The 25,043-nt window shown below is 38.1% G+C and overlaps 1 protein-coding gene across 4 annotated transcripts in view; it reads right to left on the bottom strand.

The window, feature by feature from the left end:
* The window catches only part of PRUNE2 (prune homolog 2 with BCH domain), a 132,407-nt gene extending 107,569 nt beyond the window's left edge, over positions 1-24,838 (bottom strand). For all 4 annotated transcript variants that reach the window (XM_066181794.1, XM_066181793.1, XM_066181795.1 and 1 more), the window contains exon 1: positions 24,719-24,838. In XM_066181794.1, coding sequence (XP_066037891.1) covers positions 24,719-24,754 — 36 coding nt within the window. In that variant the 5' untranslated portion in view covers positions 24,755-24,838. The remainder of the gene's footprint in view (positions 1-24,718) is intronic.
* Between the last annotated feature and the right edge of the window lie 205 nt (positions 24,839-25,043).

Raw genomic sequence — 25,043 nt, 5'->3', positions numbered from 1 at the left:
GCAACAAACTGTCTCCATGTACCCTTTTTAATATAATTTTTGTAACATGTTCTTCTGCAGCATGCCTTTCTGACTCATTTGCCACGATAAAGAACAAAAAATAAAGCTCATTAGCTCATCCTTTTTTTAGTACTCCCTCAATAAAGAATTTCTTCATAATACCTAATCTAAGCCTGCCCTTTTCCAGTTTAAGGCCATTCACACTTGTCCTATCACTATGCATCCTTGTCAAAGGTCCCTCCCCAGCCTTCCTGTATTTCCCCTTTAGGCAGTGGAATGCTGCTCTAAGGTCTCCCTGCATCCATCTCCAGGCTGAACATTCCCAACTCTCTGAGCCTGGAGCGCTGCTCCAGCCCTGTGATCGAGTTAACAGATCTCCTGTGGACTCCAGCAAGTCCATGTCCTTATGTTTGGGTGCCAGAGCTGGATGCAGCACTGCAGGTGGGGTCTCAGCAGAACAGAGCAGAGGGGCAGAATCCTCTCCTTCATCCTGCTGGCCACACTGCTTTGGATGCAGCCCAAACTGGCTTTCTGGGATGTAGGCACACATTGCCAGGTTATAATGACCTTTTTGTCCACAAACACCCACAAGTCTTTGTTCTCAGGGCTGCTCTCAGTCCCTCTCCACCCAGCCCGTGTTTGTGTTCGGCACTGCCCTGGCCCAGGCACAGCCTCTTGCACTTGGCCGTGTGGTTCATGAGGGTCACCCAGACCCATCTCTCAAGCCTGTCAAGGTCCCTCGGTGGTAGTGACAGTGACTAGCAATACCTTTTTCCCATCCCTTCCTGCTTTTCTCTTCACTGAGCAGAATTTGTTTCTCTTCTCCTTCCCCTCTTGCAGATCCAAGATACATGATTCCACCAATATTTCATTTCCCCATCTGCAGCTGGAAGAATGGCTTTTTAGCATCTTACTATTATTTAGTAACAATAACCCTCCAAATACTCTCCATATACACTGTCCATAAACAAAACCCTGAGGTATGCCATCCAAGCATACTGCTTATTTTTCATGTCTGAGACAGCTTGCTCTTTCACCATCTCAGATACAACTAGTTAGCTTAGCCTACTGCAAGCTAATCAATCATCTTCAGGAAAAGCGGGCACACGGATGTAAGGCTTCCTCTCACAGGTGTTCCCAAGCAAAAAACCAGACAGAGAAGCCCACAGTCCAGAATACAAAGATTCATAAGCACAGTAAGGCTTAGCTACAATAGAAGTAAAATGTGATTACCTCCTGCAGTTATCACAGTAACCCTGAGAGGAAACATGAGCTGTCAATATGTCTAAGAATTAAAAAATTTAGGAGGTTATTGACAAAGCTAGAACTCTTAAATTAAAATACAAAAGGAGATCAGTGATTCCTCTTCATGACGATGAGTTTTTGTTTAGCTGGATTAAAGGGAAATTGTAAAATGCACTAACATTGGATGACTGGGAGAAAATGAATTAAAGAAACTATGTGTCATTTTCAGATGGCATCAGCCAGGATAACCCAATTTAGATCAGACCTGCATAGATTAACATCCACTTACTGTGCTCAGGAAAGAGATTTTTAAACATTAGGTTACATCTGTAAGAGATCTGATTCTCAGATATTTACTACGAAGAAACTCTCTTTTCTGTTCCGTTTTGTTGTCTATTAACACATAAAAGAATTAGTATGACAAATTCATCTTTATTTAACTGCAGTAAAAACACCATTTATTGGTTCCCAGCTGCATCATACAGCTAATATATTCAAACATATTGCAATACTGTGATCAGGTCTGTAAAAATTTTCATCAGGACAAGTTAACTACAGTGACTGACCAAACTACAATATTCCAGTCAAAAATTACATTGTCTCTACTTTTTTTCTTCTATTAATAGAGAAACTGAAGTGATCTTGCAAGGTAACAAACACTGAAGACTCATCCTAGTATAAACAGGAATGCCTACAAAATGCTCACTGTCTCAAGGCAAAAAAAGTTTTCCATTTCCTTCACACACATTCACTCCCAAACACACACTGCACAAATGCACACTCAGCAGCCACACACAGCCTTGCTTCCTGAGTCACTACTTGCTTTTTTGCCTCAAATTTCAGTAGTTCTGTCCTTAAACTGTAATGAAATCACTGCATTTTACTGCATGGAATAGGACAGCACTTGTCAAGCACAGCAATTCTCTGGAGAAGAAACAATATGGCTTAACAGAAGCATATCAAAAAGGAAGAAGCTGCAGAACCACATAGTAATATACAGTGTCAGATACAACACTGAAAACTTTTCCAGCCTTGTGGCTGAAGCACCATCCAGAGAGTACAAGCTTCACAGATACAGCTTTCCTGGAGGGACAGACAGAAAATCCTAACTGTTTCGACAAAGGCCAGGATTGTAAAATAAAAAAATCTATCTTTCAATATTTAAAGTCATCAAATCACATGAAAGAGGATTTCTGTACCTGAAATTCTACCTCCAAATCAGAGGTACCGATTTATTGAGTAGTCATTTTGGAGCTCAACTTGCATTTGCCTTACAGTATCAGGCAGTATTATGCTTCCAATGGCCTGAGGGGTTTTAACATGATTATACAGCTCTGTTGTCAAAGAAATGGTTTTAAACCAAAGCAAAGTCAATTTAATATTTCACGTAAAATTCCAGTTAGTTAAATACTCAGTAAGTCTTTTCACAAGAAAGCTCTATACTGGCTTGGAAAAAAACAAGTCTCTTATTTTAAAAAGAGATATACAAGAGAATCTTTGTTTTCTCCCATTTTTGAGGTCAGTCAAAAAAATTATTGCATTTCCCTGCCCCTGTAGTATCCCATTTATCATGTACAGTGTATGACACATAGTAATCTGAAGTACTACCTGTCAAATACCTACTTACGTAAGGATTCTTCCGTAAGGAACACAAGCATAGTCACAAAAATTTCAAGTGTGACACATTTAAATCATTACCTATTGAATGTCCATTGTACAGTCTTGTTTTACTCACAAATCTGAAAAACACTCAACCTTTTATAGCAAACACCAATACCACTAGCAAAACAGAATATAAAACAACGGGGAATTTTCTAATTCCACACCATCTGCTTTCGTGTGGGAAACACAGCCTTACCAGTAAGATAAACAAAAGTGGAAGGCTGAAAAACTTAACACCATCCTCAGAAATGGCTGGATAGGCATAAAACATTATCTGATACTTTGCTTTGAATGGGATACGATAAGCAAAGACTATGACTAGTCTATAACAAAGAGAAGGAGAAGGTCTTCACAGCTTTGCTGTTGCATATTCAGAACTCAGACACATAATTTAGCCAATCATACTTGCAAGGAAGTCTTAAGATTCCTGGAATTTCCACAGGACAGGAACTCTCTTTTCCAGTCATTTACAATCAAGAACTGGCACAGCCAACCACTGCTGATGAGAATGCAGTTCAGTATTTCTGCACTACCAACAGGTTCTGACTCGGAATTTTGCAGGCAGACAAACTTAATACTATTCAAGAAAGAAATTTGAGGAACTACACATATTTATTCCTTTTCACTTTTAGTTATTTTAGAACTTGTAGGCAATCTGCTCTGCTTGTTTTTGAAATACCTTCTCTCTAGCTTATTACATACATTCATTCACATTACAAAAAACCAGAAATTAACAATTTCTACATCAAGTTTTCATTTGAAGAAGAATAGCTGGAGTAATCAAATAATGCATAAATTTCCCTCAAATGTAAGAAAGAAGCAGTACAGAACTCAGAACATCAATCAAAATCTTGCTAGTTCTTTTTAAAATTAGATTTTTTCCATCAATTGGTTTGGCATTGATTTTTCACCATGTTTTAAAAGCTTTACATGTTCACACTCTCTTGCTTCTACAAATTTTTGCCTTCAGTATCAACATTTGAGACACCACTTCTACTAGATCACGGAGTATATGTATTTGGAATACCCAGTAGTATATGGTTTTCAAACTGAATCATAGATGGGGTACATGCATACGCCCATGTGCACACATATTTTGGAAGTGTGACTTTGACACCGTATGTTTTGATCCCATCTTTGCTGCTGTATCAAGGTAAAAAATGCTTTAAGTCAGACAGACACTAAATACGCTTTGTCTTAGAGAATTAGAAAAACCTAAGTTTTCATGATATAAGATAAACAAAACGATAAAGCAATTTCTTATTTTAATGGCCTTAGGCTCAGTAAAGATATCACATTACTCTTCCCACAAAGACAAAACAGGATATGGTCTCCTATGGCTAAAAATGAAAACGTTCCCAGCACAATGATTATTTAAGCTTGACTTAGCAGTACTTCAATTGTCTGTCAATAGGATTCTCTATGATAGAAGTCACTAAAATAAAAATCAAAAGTTTCCTTCTTTCATTTATGCCACATTAGTTTATTTTCTGTTCAAATCAACCTGTCTTACACGGGAATAGTGCTCTCACCTAATAACTGAGTATACAGCATAGAAAAATTCAGCTTTGCAAAAGAGCAAGTTATATTCCTATTCCAGGGAATCTTCAGTGCCTAGTCAGTCATAGCAAATCTTTTAATTTCCACCTCAAGCTACGTAACTCCTCTTCCCACTTCCTCCCCACTTGCCACTTAACATGCAGAAGCGAGACTGGGATGCTTATCTAGTTCTACAGGACTTGATTGTATTTATCTTCCTTAGGAATTGTTTGGCTTATTGTATGACCAAACTGTTCTTTGAGATATTAGACACAAATTACCTAAAACTAAGGAGTACATTTACCTGAGGAGCAGAGTGCCAGTCATGTATCAGCTCTGTGGTGCATCAGGAGGTGACTGGTAGCAACAAACTCCTACACCATACACTGCAGAGGCTGAATAAATTACAGAGAGCAAAGAGAAAGTATATTGGAGAAAACAGGTGTGTTTGTTTTGGTGAAGGCAAGGGAATGCAATCCAAACAATGCAGTTAATATACCTGCCTCTCACAGACCTAACATCTGACCTTGGATTGTTTAAGTTTAGCTGCTTCTTTAAAATGAAGGAAGCAACTTTGCAACTGAGAATAAATTTACCAAGAGTGGGGCAGCACTTGAACATTGCATTTAACAGAAACCTTTGGAGTTAAGCTTCATATTTCCTAACTCAGTGTAACCCCTAGGTGATGGGCACCAAGCTGAACATGAAACCATAATCTGAAGTAAGCCAACAACTCAGTAGAAGGATCATTAGTGTGCAAGAAAATCATAGCTGGAAGAGATGATCAGGCCAAAGTCACTTCCACTTTTGCCTTTCTTGTTCAACAGGTTTTTAATATATTATAATTCTAAAATGTCTTCGGATTTTCACCCTTTCTCTAGTAAGAATGATGCTGAAAAGATGCCAGTTTTTGTTTAGGCTTTTGTTTCAGTTTTTAACTTCACCATGACTTCAGTTGCTCTTTCTTATTCCACACTGAAAACCAGACACCTATTCCTCTGCAGCATCCAGTAGCGCTCTGCTCTGCCTGCTCTATACACCACTGCACAAAAACTTCTTTATTATCATTGACAGCTTCTTTTCTCATGAGGAAATTTTAATACTGTAATATGTTTAACTCCTGTTGTCCTTCTGAAAGAAAATATTTGGTTGATTCAATGTAAAATCTGAGCACAAAATAAAAGTCGTAATACTGTGCTTGTTAGTAAAATGACACTGCACTCAGAATAAAACCTGACTTTAAAAAAACAATCTATTTTTTATTTGCGATGTTATGAGAATAAAAACATATGCTTCATTATGAGAATGCACTTCTTACTCATACAGTAATTAGTTATGTCTACACTGTTTAGATCTCTGAATTGCCCTCACTATAACACTAGTATCAGAGCCACAGACATATTGCAAATAAGAAAGAAAATGCATGATTACAATGCTGTATTACTTTTAACGTGTATTATTTCAGTGTAGGGCTAGACACTAATAAAATGATGTTTCTTTAATGCCTAATGCTACTTTTTACATAGATGACATTACAGCAGTAGAAATTTCTAAGTAGTTTATTTAGTAAGTTCATCTGGGCTCAGGCTAGGGACAGAGAACATATATGCAAAGGATGTAATACATACATCAGAAATATCCATGTATGGAGTGAACCTCTTTCTTTTATCATTTGGGCTGTGTCCAAGTATACAGTCTGCTCACAAAATCCAGAAGGGTCACTAATACAATGACCAATGGAACACTTCCTGGAGCAGTCTGAAACCACCTTCATCAATTTGCCTTACCAGAAAACTCAGTTCAATCCATTCAACATGACACACCTTCCCTCCAGCATAACCAAAGAGGTATAATCTATGTCAATACTACTGAACTAAGACCCTCACATGCACTGAGATGACTGAGGTCTTCTCAGTCACTCATGGTCCCTTCCTTTTGCACTGGACATCTTGTTCCAGAGCAGAATTATGCAAAAATGTGCTAATTAAGTCTTCAAAGCCAGACATATGAGATTTAGAAGCTGATCGTCCATTCCACTTCATCAGCTTATACCACTGCATTTCTTCAGAAGTCAATAAGCCTAGACATATCGGGTATTTTGCCTATGCAGTTCCTACAGATATTCCTCTTGTCATGGCAAGTGGCCTCCACAGAGCTTTCAGAATTGCTCTCAGTTGACAAAATACGTTTCAGCATAAACACTACCCAAAACCTTTTGTGAATCAGACTTCCCAACTATCCCTGAAGCATTAAGAAGACATTTAAACATATTTCCTTGATACCATTTGGCTCACTGCAGATTTTTGCTGTGTTTTAAGCACACGATTGACTGCATTAAATAACCTCATAATCACATTTAAAGGCTTAGTGATCTAGTGCCACCAATATACTAAAATATATGATAACAAATGCAGTCAGCATTTTCCATACCATATGCTTGTAAATGTTATTCTGCAGGGAACCAATTAAAACTATGGAAAATTTGGAACACAGACATATGGAACAAAACAAAGCAACTTATCTTGTCACCATGGTGCTTGCTCAGTACATCAATTAGGGAATGGTGATATTACAGGACAAACAAATGTCACTTTAATTAAAGTATGCTGAAAGGCAATATACAATAGCAATCTAAAACATTAGTTTTTGCTGTGCTCATGTTAGTTTTCCTTCTAAATAGATAAAGCAGGTAGAATACACTCCTGAAAAAAAAATTAAAATCCACAAATATTCTAATTTGAAGCAATGCAACACTAGTACTAAATTACTGAAAAACTTCCTCTTTTAACATTCAATGAGAAAAGGGTAGGAAATCAACACAGAATGTTTGAGTTTCAAGAAAAACATTTAAAATACTGCTGAGTATATGATTTTTCAGGGATTTGTGCATCAGGGAAAACAGTGAATCTAATCCTCATAATTTTCTAGCACAATTGACAATGCAAAAATAGTAAAAGAACTGGAAGAAATAACAATCACTTTAAAGCAAAAAGTTTTCATGAGGTAGATTCCTAATTACCTCATTCCCAAGGCAAGTTGGGAAAGATCTTTTGGAGAAAATATGCTCAAACTTGCATTTCCCATTTCTTCTTTCACTTCAGAGTTCAGCACTGCAGTAGATAAAGCCTCTCAAGGCACCACAGTGCTCATTAGAAAGATTAAAAAAAAGATTAAGAACCTTGAGGTTACATATTCTGGGTAAGACTGACCTACTGTTTTACTACTCTTGTATTGTGCCAATGACACAATGATACTGCAAACAATATTTATGATAAAGATTACTATTTTCCCTCTGAAACACAGCTCCATATCAAAGTATTTTGTCTGACATAGAATATATGTGTAACTGAGCCATGTTTTTTAATTTAATGCACTAGAACAAGTGGTACAGTGGGGGGAAAAAAGGAATTAAGTTAATTCTGCAGTCATCAAGTAAGGCTCCAGCACAGCCAAGCTCTGTCAAGAGTCACAATACAATGAAGACATCTTCTTCATATAGAAGTTAGTAGTTTGTCACTAACTACAAAAAATCCCCCCCTTGAATGGAAGGAAAACTGCAGTAATGGTAAATAGGATATTGATTGCACAAACTCTTATCTGTCACAGTCGTACAATTTCATCTCCTAAAAGACGTGTTATAGAAAGTTGAACCATAGAATCAGAGAGCATATAGTATTAGAAATTATCTTTATGGTAAGCATATCAACTCCTGCTTTAAAAGTATGGAAAAAATTAGACAAAATCACTTAAAGTGTAACTACAAAGTAAACTAAAGCACTATTTGTATCATAAAACTATAAAACTTTTTTTAAGGGTATCACTTTACTTCAGTTAATAAAAATTGGTAATCACAAACAGAACATAAGAGCTACAAACACAAGTAAAAGGCTTTTTTAGTTTAAGACTTGGCTCACTTTCATTAATTTGGATTAAGGTTTTCACGATGTATTATTTAAAATTCTATTAGGCAGAACGTAACAGGAGATATAAATTGACAAATTCACATATGAGGAGACATTAATGACTGATTAAGACATCCTCCTCAATGAGTTTTGCTGAATCCTCTTACTTAACACCAAAACGGGCAATTCATCATCCCTGGCAAATCTGCTGCCCTAGCTAATTCAATAGACAATAAATGCTTTTTAAAAAAATGGTTACAGCAAACAAAAAAAAAACCATTAATTTTTCAACTTTTATTTTTCAGTATCTCCTAATTTTGTACTGAAGACACTATCCTGTATTTTTACTCTGTGAAAATCACTGATATCTGTGCCCTCCCTCACAGAGGGACTTACTAGATTTTCTTCCAACAGTCAAGGTCTTGGTTTTCAATCCAAGAGGACATTGTTGGGAAGAGAAAACTCCACAGATTTCTACGCCTACTGTAGTTAAGAACAAACGGTCCAAAGGTAAGGAGAGATATGTAAACCAGCAAAAAATAAATCTTCTCCTTCTCAGGCTTACCATACTTCCAATAAACCACAGAGCTAAAACCTTGCTTAAACTCTGAGAGTAAAGAAATCCAAGGTACAACATCCTTCCTAGGTCTTAAGTCTCTGGGAGAGGGGGTAAAAAAACCTTCAACCAACCAACCAACCAACCAACCAACCAACCAACCAACCAACCAACCAAAACCTAAAACAAACAAATAAAAACTGCCAAAACCCCAAACAAACAAAAACAACAAAAAACCCAAAAATCTAACCCAAAGAAACAATAAAAACAAAACAAGCAAGCAAGCAAACAAACAAAAACTCACATTAAAAATCCTCAACCCCCCACAAAAAACCCACAAACAAAATCAAAACCCCTAGGTCCATAAAAGGGACATATACAAGCCAAAATACCTATGCACAAGGCTGCTCACAGCATCCAGGCCCAGATTTTCCTACTGGTCAACTCTGAGGACACTGAGACAGCATTTAAAACCTCACCTCAGCCACTGGCAACACAGCTTATTCCAACTCACACACACGCATTCTGTGTCAATAAGACAATTCCTGTATTTCCAGTTATAAGAATGCCACAACGCGTGAACTGATATTTCCCTGTGTCCTCAAGGTGTTCAAGATGTTAAAGAGAGCCACTGCCCTTGGAGATACTGACAAGCATCCAGATAAACACTTTTCAGAACAGGAAGAGTGGTAACAGAAACTGGTGATGATTTCATGGCTTTGCAGTGTAAGGTCACTCTCTGCTCCCAACCTCCTTTGTTTTATTAGCTCATTATTTCTACTTAGTTAATTGCATACATCTCAGCATATCAGGGGACAGTTACAAGTATTTTGTGTAATGGAAGTATTTTTCACTAAAAGAACAAATGAAATAACTACATGTAGCTTTCCTTCCCTTATATGGGAAGCATATACTGGCCTTGTACTGCTATTGAAAAGTGTATCTGTTCAGCATTAATGGAATTAGGAAAGTCTGTTAAAAATAAACAAAGCGTAATTCTTTCCTTTCTTTCACCAGCTAAGCAGAACAATAACTTTTCTTACCATCAGCCAAAGAAGAATTGGTAAAATGGCAATATAATTATATTCAGTCATATTTGAACATTTAATCCCTAGCTGTAGACAGTTCATATATATAAGCACCAACATATATACTGCCACTCCTGAATAAAAAAGCATGTCATATCATAAAAGAACATACTGACTTAAAACAGATTTGAGACATCCACTACAAGATTACAAGATATTAGAAAGCTGTTTAAATTTATAGAAACCCACAGAGGGTTAGTGATTTGAGTCATCTATTACACACAGCACTATATGAGAAGCAAATATCAAGAATGGTATTTGCCTGTCTGAGGAGATCCACACTTGCTGAAACCACCTGAATTTTACATTCTGTGATTTAAACACCAGCCTTACAAATACATTGTAATGATGTCCATTAATCTGGGGGACCAGGATGTTAACAGCTATGGTAGTTAGTATCACAATTAGCACCAAAATAAAAAGTTTAAATTTTATTTATTTTTTTCCTTAAAGCCAGCCTACATGATATACCAATACCAACATATTTAAGTGTCTTAATAAAAGCATGACTTAAATTACCTGTTTTGTTATGAAACGTATAGTATGAAGCATTTGGTCTGTGTAATTTGCTTAACATAGCATTAGCAAGAAAATCTGCAATTCTTACTCTGCTTACTATTAGTCTGTAAAGTCAATGTGAAACAAAATTATAGCAATACTTAATAAGATGAAATTCAAAATGCCATTTAAAAACGCATAACACAATGAAAGTTCATAGCATAGTCTCATGAACCCTACATCTAACTGCTCCTCATAAGGGAATTCTCATAAAATGCTGGTTTTTAATGCTTCAGCATAGAAATAACATCCAGAGAATGCAGTAAAAACTATTTAAATTACAAGAATTTTTAATATATCAATATTATTTTTAATACATATATAACTATTTTTAATAAATATATAACATCTCAGAAAAAAACCCCCTGCCATCAGTTTTGGATACTTTGGAAAGCTTTGCAAACAGCAGGGCACAGAAGACAGATACTACTACCTCTGCCTAAGTAATTCCTTCTGTAATTCTGCTGTATGACAGACCAACCTGTCAAAAACAGAAAAAAAGGTCATGGCTTAGCCCAGTCTTCTTCAGAAACAATAGAAAAAACTTTTCTTTCCATAAGTCATTCAGCAGGGGAAGGTACGAGCACCAAAGATGACAGAAAGGGGAAAACTCATCTCCCTGTGACTGGAAACACCCTATTTTCAATGACATATGATTCCCTTGATTTACATTGCTCTCTGGTCTCCCAGTACAACTATCTAACTCATGCAGGTGTTCGTGTAGGAGCTAACAAGGAAAAAGACCTAGCAACTAAAGGTCAGTGGGTCTGAGCCATCTTAACCTTTATGTATGTTGATTCATATTAATTTGCAATGAACCATTTGCAATTATGTAAAGTTGGGACGCTCTCTACCAATAGCAACCAAAACCAGCAGACTAAGAATGTAAGTGTAGTGAAAATAAGTTTTCATGATTCAAGTTAAGTTTGCAAGTTTATTTAGACTTTTGACAGAATTGGAACCTAAACAGGACACTTCTGCATTCAATAAATGTTACCATTCTACTTTCACTTTTGTCTTGAGGTTTTGATTTATTAGTTGCTATGGAGTATTTTGGGGGGGGCAGGGGGAAGGTATACAGGGATATTTATGCTGGCGTTTTTCATTTTAGTTGGTTTGTTTTTTTTTGGTGTTTTGTTTTGTTTTTTTGTTTTTTGTTTTGTTTTGTTGTTTTTTTTGGGGGGGGAGGGGGCAGCTGTACGTATGTGTGTGTGTGTGTATGATATTCAGTCCCCAGCCTAGACCCTTACTCAGCAATCATATCAAATAAGGTTCTATAATTTCCAGCCATCTATTCATAATTTAAATGTGTCACACCATACTCTTGTTCAAAATACTCAGTGTTAACAAACAGGAGAGAATGGGGCTTGCAAGCACCCAAGTACTTCTGTAAAGGTGCAAAAATGCAAGAAAATTCCCTTGCCCTGTCTGTTATCTATTGACTTCTGCTTATTTTTATTACAGAAGTGGTTTCTAACTCTCAGTGCAGACAAGTTCTTCTATGACATACCAAACTAATTCACACCAAACTATCACAAATATTAGTTACTTTCTAAACATTCAGCAATGTGTGAAGGAGTCCTCGAAAGAAATGCTGTGGAGGTCTACTCTTCAAAAAAAAAAAAAGTATATCTGAATAAGGAAGCATGCCTTTTCTGAGTTTCTCTGGACTGTCACAGATCAATAGTATATCATGACAGCTAAATCTTTTTAATGTAAAGATAAATAGTCTTACAGCTGTAACTGTCTCAATGTCATTCAGTCACCTATTGCAGCTGTGTATTCTGCTGGGATCTCTGAGGGATGGAGCTTATCCTGTCCTTCCTGTCAAAAAATGACAAGCCAGTTGATTTAAAGTGCTTTCTCAAGAAGCTGTGATGCTTTGAATCTGTTAATTACACAGTTATTAATATTCAGGCTTGAAAAGTATGCAAGAGTATATCAAACTATGACCACAAAGAAAATAGATCCATTTTAAATTTTGTAGAAGATCTTGCAAAAAATGGTTTACCATACTTCTTTTTATTTCAAAGGAAGCCATAAACGTTCTTCAAATTTCACAGAATCATAAAATCCTTTAATATCTCAAGTTGGAAGGCATTCATGGGACCATCAAGTCCAACTCCCTGATTCCTGCAGGACTACCTGACGCTAAACTAGAAGACTAAATGCATCACCCAGACCCTCTTTGAATTCTGAGAGGCTTTGATGCTTTGAACACTTCCATGAGAAGCCTGGAACCTTTCTAAGGTCCAGTCTGAACATCCCCTGGCACAACTTCATTCCATTTCCTTATGATCTATTACCACTCACAAGCAGAGATCAGCAGCTCCCCTGCCACCACCCCGTGTCTTGCCTCAGCCTTCTCTTCCCTCAAGCTGAGCAAGCCAAGTGACCTCAGACATTCTTTTGAAGTCTTGCCCTTGAGGCCCTCAAATTTTTCCTTCAAATCAAAGCATTAACAGAACTTTACTTCTTTAACAGTGTTTGTCAGAAAGTCAAAAGCTATAGCATGCCATATGGGCATAAGGAAAGGCTAGTTTCCTCCTTCTTTAGAGATGCAAATTTACCAAAGAGATCAGTGTTTCTAATGGGCATGAAAGATTCCAATTTGACCAATCTTACTCAGTAAGGTCTCTACCCCCATCACCTCAGGAATTCTCCTGTCTATCTCAACAGTTTCTAGAAACAGACTCCCTAGGGTTTGTGTTTCTCTGTGTGTGTGCAAGAGAATGTGAGTGGACAAGTGACCTACATGAAAGTGGTAATGGGATAGTATGGACTAAGTGAAATTGCCAAGGCTGAGATGCCAGATTGGAAAACTCAGCGTTTGCAGCCCCTTTCCATTTTCCTCAGTCTTACCTTCTTTGGCTATCATATATAGCTTATTCCTAAGGAATCTATGCAGCCACTTTGGAAATATCAAAATCCAAACCTGTGCTTCAAAGTGAGTCCCACATTCCCCCAATGCAATAGATCTGCAACAGAGATTTTCATGAATCTGAAAGAGATGCTTACACCTTACAATGCCTGGAATTCAATCTTTCTCTGAGTTTTTAAATTGGACAGAACACATCAGATTACTACTCCAGCTGCAGCTTTTGATATTTTACTGTTGCTCAGAAAATTATGTAAAATATATACGTATAATCACATCTGATTTATGGAAGCAGAGAGCAGATTCTGCTCCTACAGACTACTGTTAATTCATTATCAGTAATTATTATCTGGTTGAAAGAAAAGCAGTTAAATTTTAATCACTACTTAATAGGCAACTAACTAGGTTGCTTTCGCCTCAACACCATCAAGAAGCACTGATTTGGGGTCTGAAAATTTGAAATATGCAAAGACTTAAACCAATTCTAACTAGTTTAAAAGGCAAGTAATTAACACCAGAGGACACACACAAACAAACGGAGCTAGAAATATGCAGAATGTCACTTCACATCTTGTTTAGTATCTTTGCTTATTTTTCAGTGCAGCAAAATGCAGAAGCACATAAGATAATCTGGTTTTTTAGCAGAAGACAGCATGTTCTATGGTAGAACTGAAAGTGGCAGTTCAGAAACAATCACATCCCAAAAGGTTAATTTATCCTAAAACATAAGATGTGTGAAAGAACAAATCTGTAGCTCATTCGTTGGCATAGAACGAAAAGACAAGATACACTATCACCAGCACTGACGAAGAACCACAAAGTACTTACACTACAGTGTTCTGAAACTGCTGAAATTTACTGAGAATCTACACTAATTTCACACACATAGTACACTTCTCTACTCTTAAAAGCCACATGGCAGTATCATAGCTCTGCCTGTTGAGTATTGTACTGGTTGGAATGGAGACTGAGCAGAGAGAAAAAAATAGGGGAAAGGAAAAATAAAATAAAAATACAAATAAGTAACTCATTACTTCACCCTCTTAGGAAAATATAAAGTTGAGGAGAAAAAGACACAAGAAAGTAAGTTCATCTGCATAATGCTGTTGGCATTAAAAGAGAGCATGTTTATATTTGGTGTTCCGTTTTCACATACGGGGGCCACTCTCTTCAGTTCTACCCAGTATAAATGTAAGCAAGATCTCATCATTTTTAGCCAAGCAGAGTTCATAGTCTTCATACATACTTAAACAAAAGTATTTCTTTAGATCAGGTCATTTTCTTTATCAACTTTAACTTTTGTTTTACTTAGAATATGTAAACAGATGATCTTTACAGACCATGATATTATTACTGGTTCAATTATCATATGGGGTGGGGGAGGAAAGTTGATGGCTACTTTGATTGGTTTTTCAAATGAAGGCTCAACACCTCGATACTGAGACAGGCTCATACCATACCATAACTATTGCACAAACTTTACAATACAGATCAAGCAAAATACTTCTGACCCAGCCTCAGAAATTCCTCTTCCACTGCACAAAAGGTGACAGTTAAAAACTGTGCAATGATCTTTAAGATGTTAACAAATAGCTAACGTTAGATTATTTCATTCATTTTCACATGTGCATTACACAGAATATGAGCCAGTGTCTCTGGAAATCGAAGATTAGCATTCTAGTCTACACTATTCTCTTACGCCCGGAATAAAGGCGTAAATGCATAATTATACCACTTCAATCAATGAAACCTTTTTATTCTTCTCCTAGGAGCATCAGTGCTGAAGTTCTAGTGTGCATCAAATTTTCAATGAAGGGAAGGCATCCCTCCCTGTAGCATGGAACTGCCTTTATATAAATTTATGCAGTTTGCCTTTTAGAATATGCAGAAAACAAAGAATCATACAAAACTATCCCATACCTCTTCCTTTCATACACAAAACAAATTTTACCTAAAAAAAGTAGTCAAGTTGCAAAATTTTAAAGCTGTTTGCAGCAACTGCACAGTTTATCTATCATCAGCCTCTACAGTCCCATCCTGTCACAGAGACAAATGCACAGATTTCTTTTAGGATCGCAGAGAAGAAGTATATCATCTCTTTACCACAGACAATGAATGCCCTAGTGATACCATTCAACCTACAAATCCCCCACAGACTGAATGAGCAATTAATTTTGAATTTTAAAAAAGGTTTGTCATTCAAGTAAACTTGAATTACAGTATTTTTGCTAGTCAAAAAATTACCACACATCCTATTTCAACTAAATCAAGAGAAAGAACAGTCAAGCCCATCTTTGTAAAAAGGGAAAATTTCACTTTTTTTCTGCACTACAATTATCTCAACTGAATGAGTAATTGCCATTTTTATGTCAGTTAAATTTTAGAAAAATTTCAAAAATCAAAGCAGCACAGAACCAAATCCAAAACCAGAAAGAGACTGGAAGGGAAATGGGGAGTTAAATCACATCTGGTCTTTTAACTTTATAAGGCTATTTACTTGAAAAACATAAAAAAGACCTGCAGGAACCTTGCAGACTGACTTTTCCAAGATTTCATATAGACCTTAAAAACCCTCTTACAGACACAACAGTCAGGTAAATCACAAAAAGCCACTTCTTCGTAACGTGACTGCTAAGGATAAAGTCTCTAGCAGATTTATCTGTAAGAAAACTAAGTAAACATGTATGGAACTTACACAGACTGCATACAAGCATTGTCAAACATTGCAGCTTAATTTTCCAGCAGGTTAAACCATCACTGTACTCCATTCGACTCAGCTGTAAAACAGTCGGGCCTGCAAATGACTTTGACTGAATTCTGAAACCTTTTCTAAGTCAAAGAAAGGCTGCTGACTTAGTCAACTGGTTATTTGCCAACTGTCTATATTTAGGACCATCCCTGCAAGTGTTCAAAAGTTTACCATTTATCACTGCTTCAGAAAAAGTCAAATATATTCCAAGCAGAGGAATTCTGCTTCTCATCAAAGGGAACTTTTCCTCTTTCCACCTGTCCCACTGACTCCAGAACAGCATACAAGGTTCACCAAGCAGAATATGCCTGTCTCTGTAAACTACAGATGCTAGGTCTCCCCATATTTCCAGTGTTTATAAGAGCATGATAATAGCTGAAAAAACAATTCAGAGTTTTCTTCCTCCCTACCAACTCCTCTTTGATCAGGATTTTGTAATCACTACTGTACAAGTGCAAGGAAGTACGAATTGAGAATGACAATTTTTATGCTGTGTAGCACAATGTAGCACAATGACATTAATCACTAGGGATAAGGTCACCACAGCAAGATGGTACCTCACAGGCAAAGGCTGATTTAGTAGTTAACTTGTAAGTTAGCAACAGGGACTGCATACTGCGCCAGTTCCACACACAAGACTAAATCAAAAACCAAAACTGTGCCAATTGTAAACACAAGTGAACACAAGTATTGCTATCTAAATATAGCAAGATCAAAATTTTCTAAGTGGTACAAAACAGGTAAATCATTAACTAGTACTAAACAGATACACTGCAAAATCAAACTGTGCTCTAGACAGAATTTATTACAAAGAGGTTTAAGATTAATAAATTACAGCTAGAAGGAAATATACAGAAGGAGGTCATGACTGTGCAAGATGGAACTGGGCCATTGCATTAGGTCTATTAGGCCTATTACACATCGAGTTACTGTCAAATGATTAAGTAAACAAGTAAGGAGAACTATCTGACGTCCTCCAGACATCATCATTTTCTGAAATCTTCCTAATCTTTTCACTGTCCATTCTCTGTCCTTACTGTGTCACAGTCTAACTGGATCTCATTAGAACAAGTGATATCACACCAGTAACTAAAGACCTGTCTAACTGGTTTTGGGAACAGACGCCCTTCTTTTAAGAAAAAAGAATATAACAAGAATGTTATGAAGTAATTTAAATCCTAATCCTGATCTCCCTCAGGACTCCAGGCTGACAAACAGTACTTCCATGCTGCTCCAGTCCTGTCCTTTCCAAACTAAAACCACACCTTCCCAACATAGACACAATCATACACTCTAACTGAGCACAGTTAAAGCTGAGGTTTTACTCCCTCTCCTTTTACTACACCTCTCTCTCAGAGGAATACAAAACAGAGATACAGAAGGGACTCATGAAAGTATCCTACCTATAACTCCAGTCTGTAATCCTGGCGTCATATTCAGTTTAGACATACACACCTCATCTACTGCAAAGCCCTGCAGGCCTGTTTAGCTCATTAACCTTTCCTACCTACCTGCCCTAAGAGTTAACACTCTGGCGATCATTACCTGATGGTAACATAAACGTTATTTGGTTCCAACAGAAGTAACCTAGCAGCTTCCACAACCATGCTGTGTAAACCCATCCCCTCCTAGCCTGTGGCTCTGACTCTGCCCACACAGACACTTCCCACCCTCCTTGCTCCAAAATATTCAAGAAAATGCCCACCTTGAAACTTTTTGAAATCCTTCTCTGCTTTGTCTATCATTTCCCATTCAATAACAAAACATTAAGTTTTGTCTTCAGACAGTCTATAGCAGAGGGAAGGAAAGAGTAGTCAGATTTCCTTTTTCTCTGATGTTGCCCCTATGCTTAAAGACACGTTTCCAAACCTCAGCAACTTTTTTTTTCTGGCCTTTTCTAACTCCTACTCAAAACTGCCCTTTGCTAAAATGCCAACCAATAGGTTAGGAAACATAAAAACAACTATTGCCACCATACTACTACTTTGGATTTATCCACTTCCACCAGTATGTCCAACAGACTCTCTGAATTGGAACTGAACCAATTATTTAATTAAGTATTTGTATGTAATCTAGCACAACAGAACCATGGCCACACTTTAATAGTTGTTTGATACCCTAGTAAACACCCTACTACACTGCACTGAAATGCCTTTGGAATTTGTGTGTAGAACAAAGGATAAAGTATGTCAGGTACATACTTTATGCAATGATTCAACACCCCAAAAGTTAACCAGGATAGAACTTGGCCTAATCATGACCAATATAGTGTGCTTCACCACTGCAGCAGAGACTGACGAAAAGCAAGGTACGTAGATTATTGCTCAAAAATGCTATTTTTATCATCCCAAACCATGAAAACCCATGGGGAAAAGCATTTTTAATTCTCAATTTCTGTCACATGTTTGTAGTCTGTCTGACTTTAGTGGAACTGTAAAAGCCTATTAAAATACCCAATATATTGTCTTTACCATTACATGCTGCTTTTTAAAGTAGTTTTACATATGTTCATCCAATTCAGGTTTTATTTTGGCTTGCTTATATGCAGAGGCTTTCTCTCTTTCCTGTGGGAAACTGTTTTCCTTGCTAATACACCTCATTTTCTGGAAATATTCTCCTTATTAAGCTTCTGCTGACTGGTTTGCAAATACATCTTTATATCTATGTACCTGAATGCATGATTCCTTCCTTTCTTTGCATTGCTTCTAGCAACTTCATAGATCCAGACTGCCCTCATGTCTCAGTAATTTAACCAAGTTTTACATTTAGGTAGGTTTTTTTCTTGGACGTCAATTCTTTAAATAATTTTCTTAGGATTCCCTGAATTCTCTTCCCAGTTAAGAAATATTTTTGATTATGTGGTACCCATAAGAGAAGAAGTATTCCACTTGAAACTGCATCATGATGACAAAAACCAGCCCTTCAGTATTACTCTAACTGCCCATAACTATGCTTTGTTTAAAAATTCACCTCAGAAGTATGTTGGCTCAATGTTTATACTTTTTTCCCTTATTACTAATAAACACTGACTCCAGTTGCTGCTGCTTGATTTCTTCTGACAGATTTAAGTAGAAACAGTTAATAAGCCACAATACTCCGATTCTGCAACCTTTTTAGGTGTATATACAACTTCTATATCTGAGTTTTGCAACTGAAATCAGTATCATTACTCATAAATTCCTACATAGTGTAAGTACCCTGCTAAGTGGAGTCAAGTCCCTTGTGTGCTGCTAGATGAATGCAAAGATACATGAGAGGGAAAGACTTGATTACTTGTCTAAATGTTTGAAAGCTTTTTTACTCCTCAGCTTGGAGATGTTCAGCAATTTCTGGGAAAATAACTTCTGCTTCACTTCTGTAGTGTCTCTCACTTAGTGTAAAACCAAAACTATTCCAACGAAATTAAACATTATTTTCAAAGTAACCACTGCCTACCACTGACAAAAAAAACCAAAAACAAAAAAACCCAGACAGGAAAATAAGAGGCAATATGAATAAGCATATAAGTGACTCAGCTTGTTTTTAAACTGCTGTCACATAAATCTACTCAAGTCGTGCCATCATCACTAACTGTTCTTTGAAATTCCGTGCCTCAGAAACAAACAACATTCATTTTTTATACCTATCAAAGCCTTAAAAGCCTTTCTTACTACTCTCAAGGGCATCCCTTGGTCAAGGGTCTGGCCCTCAGTTTGGAAAATGTCCAGTCACCCCATCCAGGATTTCCTTGGGCACACCTGTCTGGGGTCATAATACCCCATTTGTCCAGTGTGTTACCCTGCCAGGTGCAACACTGGTCTACTATTCTGGTCTCTTTTCTTGCATCAGCAAGGAATTAAAAGAACTTCAATTTTCAGAGGGTTTGAGGTTTTGTTTTTTTTCCAGAAACCGTTAACTGCTGAAGATGACATAGCACTTAGAAAGATTATATCCCCAGCTAATTTGCTATTCTCTGCAGGAGGAGGAACATCTTTCAATTACTAGTTTGAAGCACTTTGCTGCAGTATGTGGTTATCTCAGTAACATCAGCACTTTCCAGGGCTCATTCTGTTCTCTGACTTCCCTGAAGCCAGCATACAAAGCATTAGATTCTCCATTAGGCACAAACCTAAAGCCAGGAATAAAGCACTCTCTGGCAGTCCTTGTTTCAGCATCTCTCAGAGGTAATTCTGTAATTTTTTTTTTTTTTTTTAATTCTTACAGCTTCCTTTTTGACGGATTCCCTTGATTCAGCTTCTCAGTCATTCCACTTCACTGTAACAGTCTGAAACACATAAGATTACGTGAAAGAGTCCAATCCCAAGAGATTAATAATGTAATATAGTGGGAAAAAGTGTTTGTGAAGTATGACATTGTTGTACAAAATTGTTTAAAGTTAAGTAAAGTTCTTAAATATGCCAATAAGCATGCAGACAAGGACAAGCAAGTATTATATTTGGATCCCCTAAAATATTACTGAAAAATTTCCTATAGGCCAATGAAGAAACAAAATCACCAAAGAAAAAAAGGGATGTCATCCTTTCATTACATACTACAGAATGAAAAGTTAAGGAAAAAAGTACAGGAACAAATGATCAGTATTTCAGTGAAGAAAAAGTAACTATGAAGGGTTCTCCAAAAGAGTATGTGCTGAGATATGTGTTGTTTCTCATTTCCATAAATAATAAATATCCCTCTGGTAGGACAGGCAGGCAAATAATGAGATGAAAAAAGCTGCAGAAAATTCCAGATTTTTTAGGAGAGTCAATTCTATAACTAGCTACAAGAACTGCAGAAAGGACTCATAACACTGAGGGACTAGGGAATAAAACAGTAAATGGAAATGAGGGCTAAGTGCAGACTAGGAAAATTGCAAGAAAACAACCCATCATCATTTTTAATAGTAGTGAGGTTCTGTACACTGTCAGATGTGACATATCATACTTTAAAAAAGGTATTACTAAGCGAAAACATCATGCATTCACTTTACATGATACTCTGAAAGCATCAGAAAAATGCCTTCTGACAGTAAAACAGAGTAAGTAGGATAGCAAGAACCCCTAAGAAAATGAAAAAAAAAAAAGGTAAGTCATTGTACTATTGTCAGTCTTTTATGCTGTCATGACTTAAACCTGACAAGTGGTTCTGTGCTCCCCAGTTTTCAAATGGTTAAATAAAATCTTCAGAGAAAGGGCACAAGGATAAGTGGAGTGATAGAATAATGCTCATGTATGAAGAGGCAACAGAAAACTTTAGCTTGGAAATGCCTGAAAGAAGAGAAGGAGGAAATGGTAATACTTAACTAAAGATCAGAGAGAAAGTGGAATAAAAATATTCACTTATGTTGAAGCATCATAGAACACACATCAAAATTATCAGGCAATTTAAAGCATACAAACAAGGATATTGTCACTGTCAAACAAAGCACACGATAAAACTGTAAAACTCACTGTCTCAGGGATTTTGTTGAAGCCAAAGCATAAAAAAACAAGCACATGATGTAGCCACATGTATAGAAGACGGTTCTAGCTGTGGCTAACATGTTAGTTCAGCTATACATTTTGATCTAAGCTTCTAGCACCTGATCAGCCTGTGTATTCTACGGTTTATAATCCCCCACTAGACAAGATAGAATTGTTCAGAAGGATCTCTGATCTCATCTAGTCTCATGTATTCTCACTTTATTACTGGACTTACAAAAAAATGGAGAAAAACTTGCAGAATTGAACCATAAATGTGAAAAGTATCATTATGGCACTTCTTATATTCTGTCACGTATTGGTTTCTTAAATTTTTCCTCCTTAGTTTCACATAGATTACATGTAACAACTTTAAAGATTGGTACTGAAAATTACTGAGGGCATTTTACAGTTAACAAACTATGAAAGCAAAATCCATCATTCTCTATGAAGAAATAGTCTAGTTGAGACTTTATTACTAACAGATAATACACAGAGAATTTCCCTCTCCAAAAATCAATGAAGGTACACAATAGGAAGTCTTAGAAAACAAAAAACAAGCATGTCCTTGGTGCAGCACAGTCCGAGGCTATAATTTGCTCTGTGCAGATAAACAGCCTTGATTAATGTTGTGGCTGGATCCAGACCCAAATGAATGACAAAGCACTTCCTATAATAGGTTCCCCTGCATGGTCTGGAGCAACTGTTCTTCTGGAAAAAAATTTCCGTTACTCATGTTGAGTAGCAATCATGTAGTCAGTGCACTGTAATCTGTTTAACCTAACAAGGATACCTGTGATGTGAAACACCAGCACTGTGAGACTGGCATCACCAGGCCTCTCAGATACAACTGTAGGCCTTTTAGCATCTTACACAGATATGGCAGTAGCACAACACACAGCAGCTCCTTCCTCCTTAGTCACTCACCCATTCCCCTGCACAGCTTTGCCTTACATCAGCGTCGAAACAAAGACTGCTCATTGTTTGACCTGAACTCGGCCTCTGGCTATCAGCTGAGAACGACCCCCACAAAAGGCCTGACCAAGCCAAAGGAAAACACATCATCAGCCTTTCATGTTGCAGAATAAAAATCTTCAGTTTCTCCGGGTTACCCTTTTCAGGCCGCTGTAGTACACAGTGGAGTGGCAAATTGAAGACAACCTGTAAGATTTATGGATCTGTTCTGAACTGAGCGCAGCAGTGCTCGGACGCTTCATCCCCAGCCATGCTCAGCTGACGGGCCCATACGGAAACATCACTAAGACAGAAAGAAAGAAAGAAAGACCCTACCCCACCAATACCACTCCTGCAGAAGAGGCCTGCTCCAAAACATGTCTTTTCTTCCCATGATTCAGAAGGTACAAAGAGAATTCTGCATTTCTTCTGAAAACACACACTACAAGAATATAAAGGGCTGTGCTCTTGTGGTGTGTACAGTTGCTGTGCTCCCCACTTCCTATAAATCAAAGAAGTAATATTATCTGTTCTCCAATCTCCATGGGCTTCTTTAGATTCTGTTTTTATGGACAACTCATTTCTGATCATCAAAAGCTATTCAGAAAGACAAGTGCAATATTTGCTTTTAGAGGTAAACAAATTGTTTCTGCTGCATGCCATTTACTAATGGGAAGCATTATCATTGCATAATTAATGTCTAAGAAGTAAGACTACCTATGATGTACTTGAGGAGAAAGTTTGTCAAGACCACTACCATCTCCATCTCAAATTTTGTAATACATGAAATGCTAATGTGAAAAATGTATTAAGGATTTGTAACTGCACTGTGCACTATCTTTTAAGAGAGCTACCAAAGTTCAATTGCTTATACGAAAACGTAAGGAAAATATTTTAAAAACTCATAAAAAACAACTTAGTTGGCACGTGACCAGAATTTCACACTTCATGTCTATTTACCCTTAATATCTGCCAACACAGTTAAATATTAAGGAAGCCACTAAGACATTCATTTTCTCATCTCTTCTCCGGTGCTCTGAAAAATTACTTGTTTCTCTGATTTCCAACAATGTATGCCAAGAAGGGATAGTATAACAAATCATCTTTCACAAATAATTTTAGACACAAAAACACATCTGTCAGAGAAAGAGCATTTTGGGTTTATGACAGCTCCCTCTCCAGAGATTCTTAACATATCTATGAAACTGGGAAGGCCCTACAAGTACCAAATACCCAAAACCACAGGATACAATAAGTAGCCATAGGACAAACCCAGTCCTACTCCTCCTATAACTGAACACATTTCTTAGAGCTGGGATAATTAATGGACATGCAGGCTATACATGAAAGGTAAGAAGTCAGTAAAACCGAGTTTTGCAGAGAAAATCAAAATGGAAAATGAGCTGGCCTAAGACCATCCCAGCCTTAAAAACATCCTACTTTTGCAGTGCACATAAGGGGAGAAACACACACACTGTCTGGGGTAGATTAACAATCACTGTAAACAAAATAAGCACTCTGCAGTTTCAGCACAGCCCTATCCACCAACAAGCCGTCTGAGAACACGATCTATATGTATACCTCTGTGATTCCTGACACAGTGTTAGCGACCAGTGACAACTGAGACATAACTGTGATGCTGAACCCTGGTAACCTTTACATATTGCTCATATTAAGTTATTTAATTTCTTGCTTACCCAAACTTATCCCCTACTGCTAGTGCCATTTAGACCACAGAAATAATACTTCTTCAGCGACTTCGCATATTATTCCCCTCCCTTCAACTATGCAACTTGATGCATTTTGAAGTCCCAAGAAATGCGCAAATAATCCTCAAACGGCATGCTGACACCCCCCACAATGCCTGTCAAATCCGCGCTCGTGGGTTCGTAAAGAGCAGAGCATTATTCAACAGTAATTAGAGGGCAGCAAGGTGTGAGAAGAAAACGCAGCCCTAAAACACGCCGCAGCCCCAGCCGCTGCGAAGGTCACCGTCCCCGCCCGCCCGAGAGGACCACAACACTGCCCCGAGAAGTTTCGGAGAGCACCCGCGGGCGCCGCACCCGGGGCTGCGGGGGCGAGCCCGCTGGCTGCGGTCCCCCGCAAGTCGGGCGAAGTCCCGCGCCCGCCGCCCCCCGCCGCAACTCACCAGCCGGGACTGGGCGCGCTGCAGGAACTCCTCCATGGCTCCGCCCGGGCGCAGGGCAGGAGCGGGCCGGGCCGCCCCGCTCGCCGCCGCCCGCCCGACGCCCCGGCTGCCCCGCGCCCCGCTGTGCTGCGGAGCGCCCGCTCCGCCCCGCTCCGCCCCGCCCGCCGCGGGCGCTGACGTCAGCCCGTGCCGCAAGGGCCGGCGCGGAGTTCCGCGGAGCGGACACGGTGCGGGGGGGTGTGTTTCGTGCGCCGCGCCGGGCGCCCGGTTCTGGGAAGTAGCGGCTTGCTCTCTGACGAGAATTCCTGACCCAAGGACAGGGCGC

Source organism: Chamaea fasciata, unplaced genomic scaffold, assembly GCF_029207755.1.
Source record: "Chamaea fasciata isolate MVZ Bird 193981 ecotype frontalis unplaced genomic scaffold, bChaFas1.0.hap1 SCAF_4, whole genome shotgun sequence".
Classification (NCBI taxonomy): Eukaryota; Metazoa; Chordata; class Aves; order Passeriformes; family Sylviidae; genus Chamaea; species Chamaea fasciata.
This window is presented reverse-complemented; position numbering and strand designations above follow the sequence as displayed.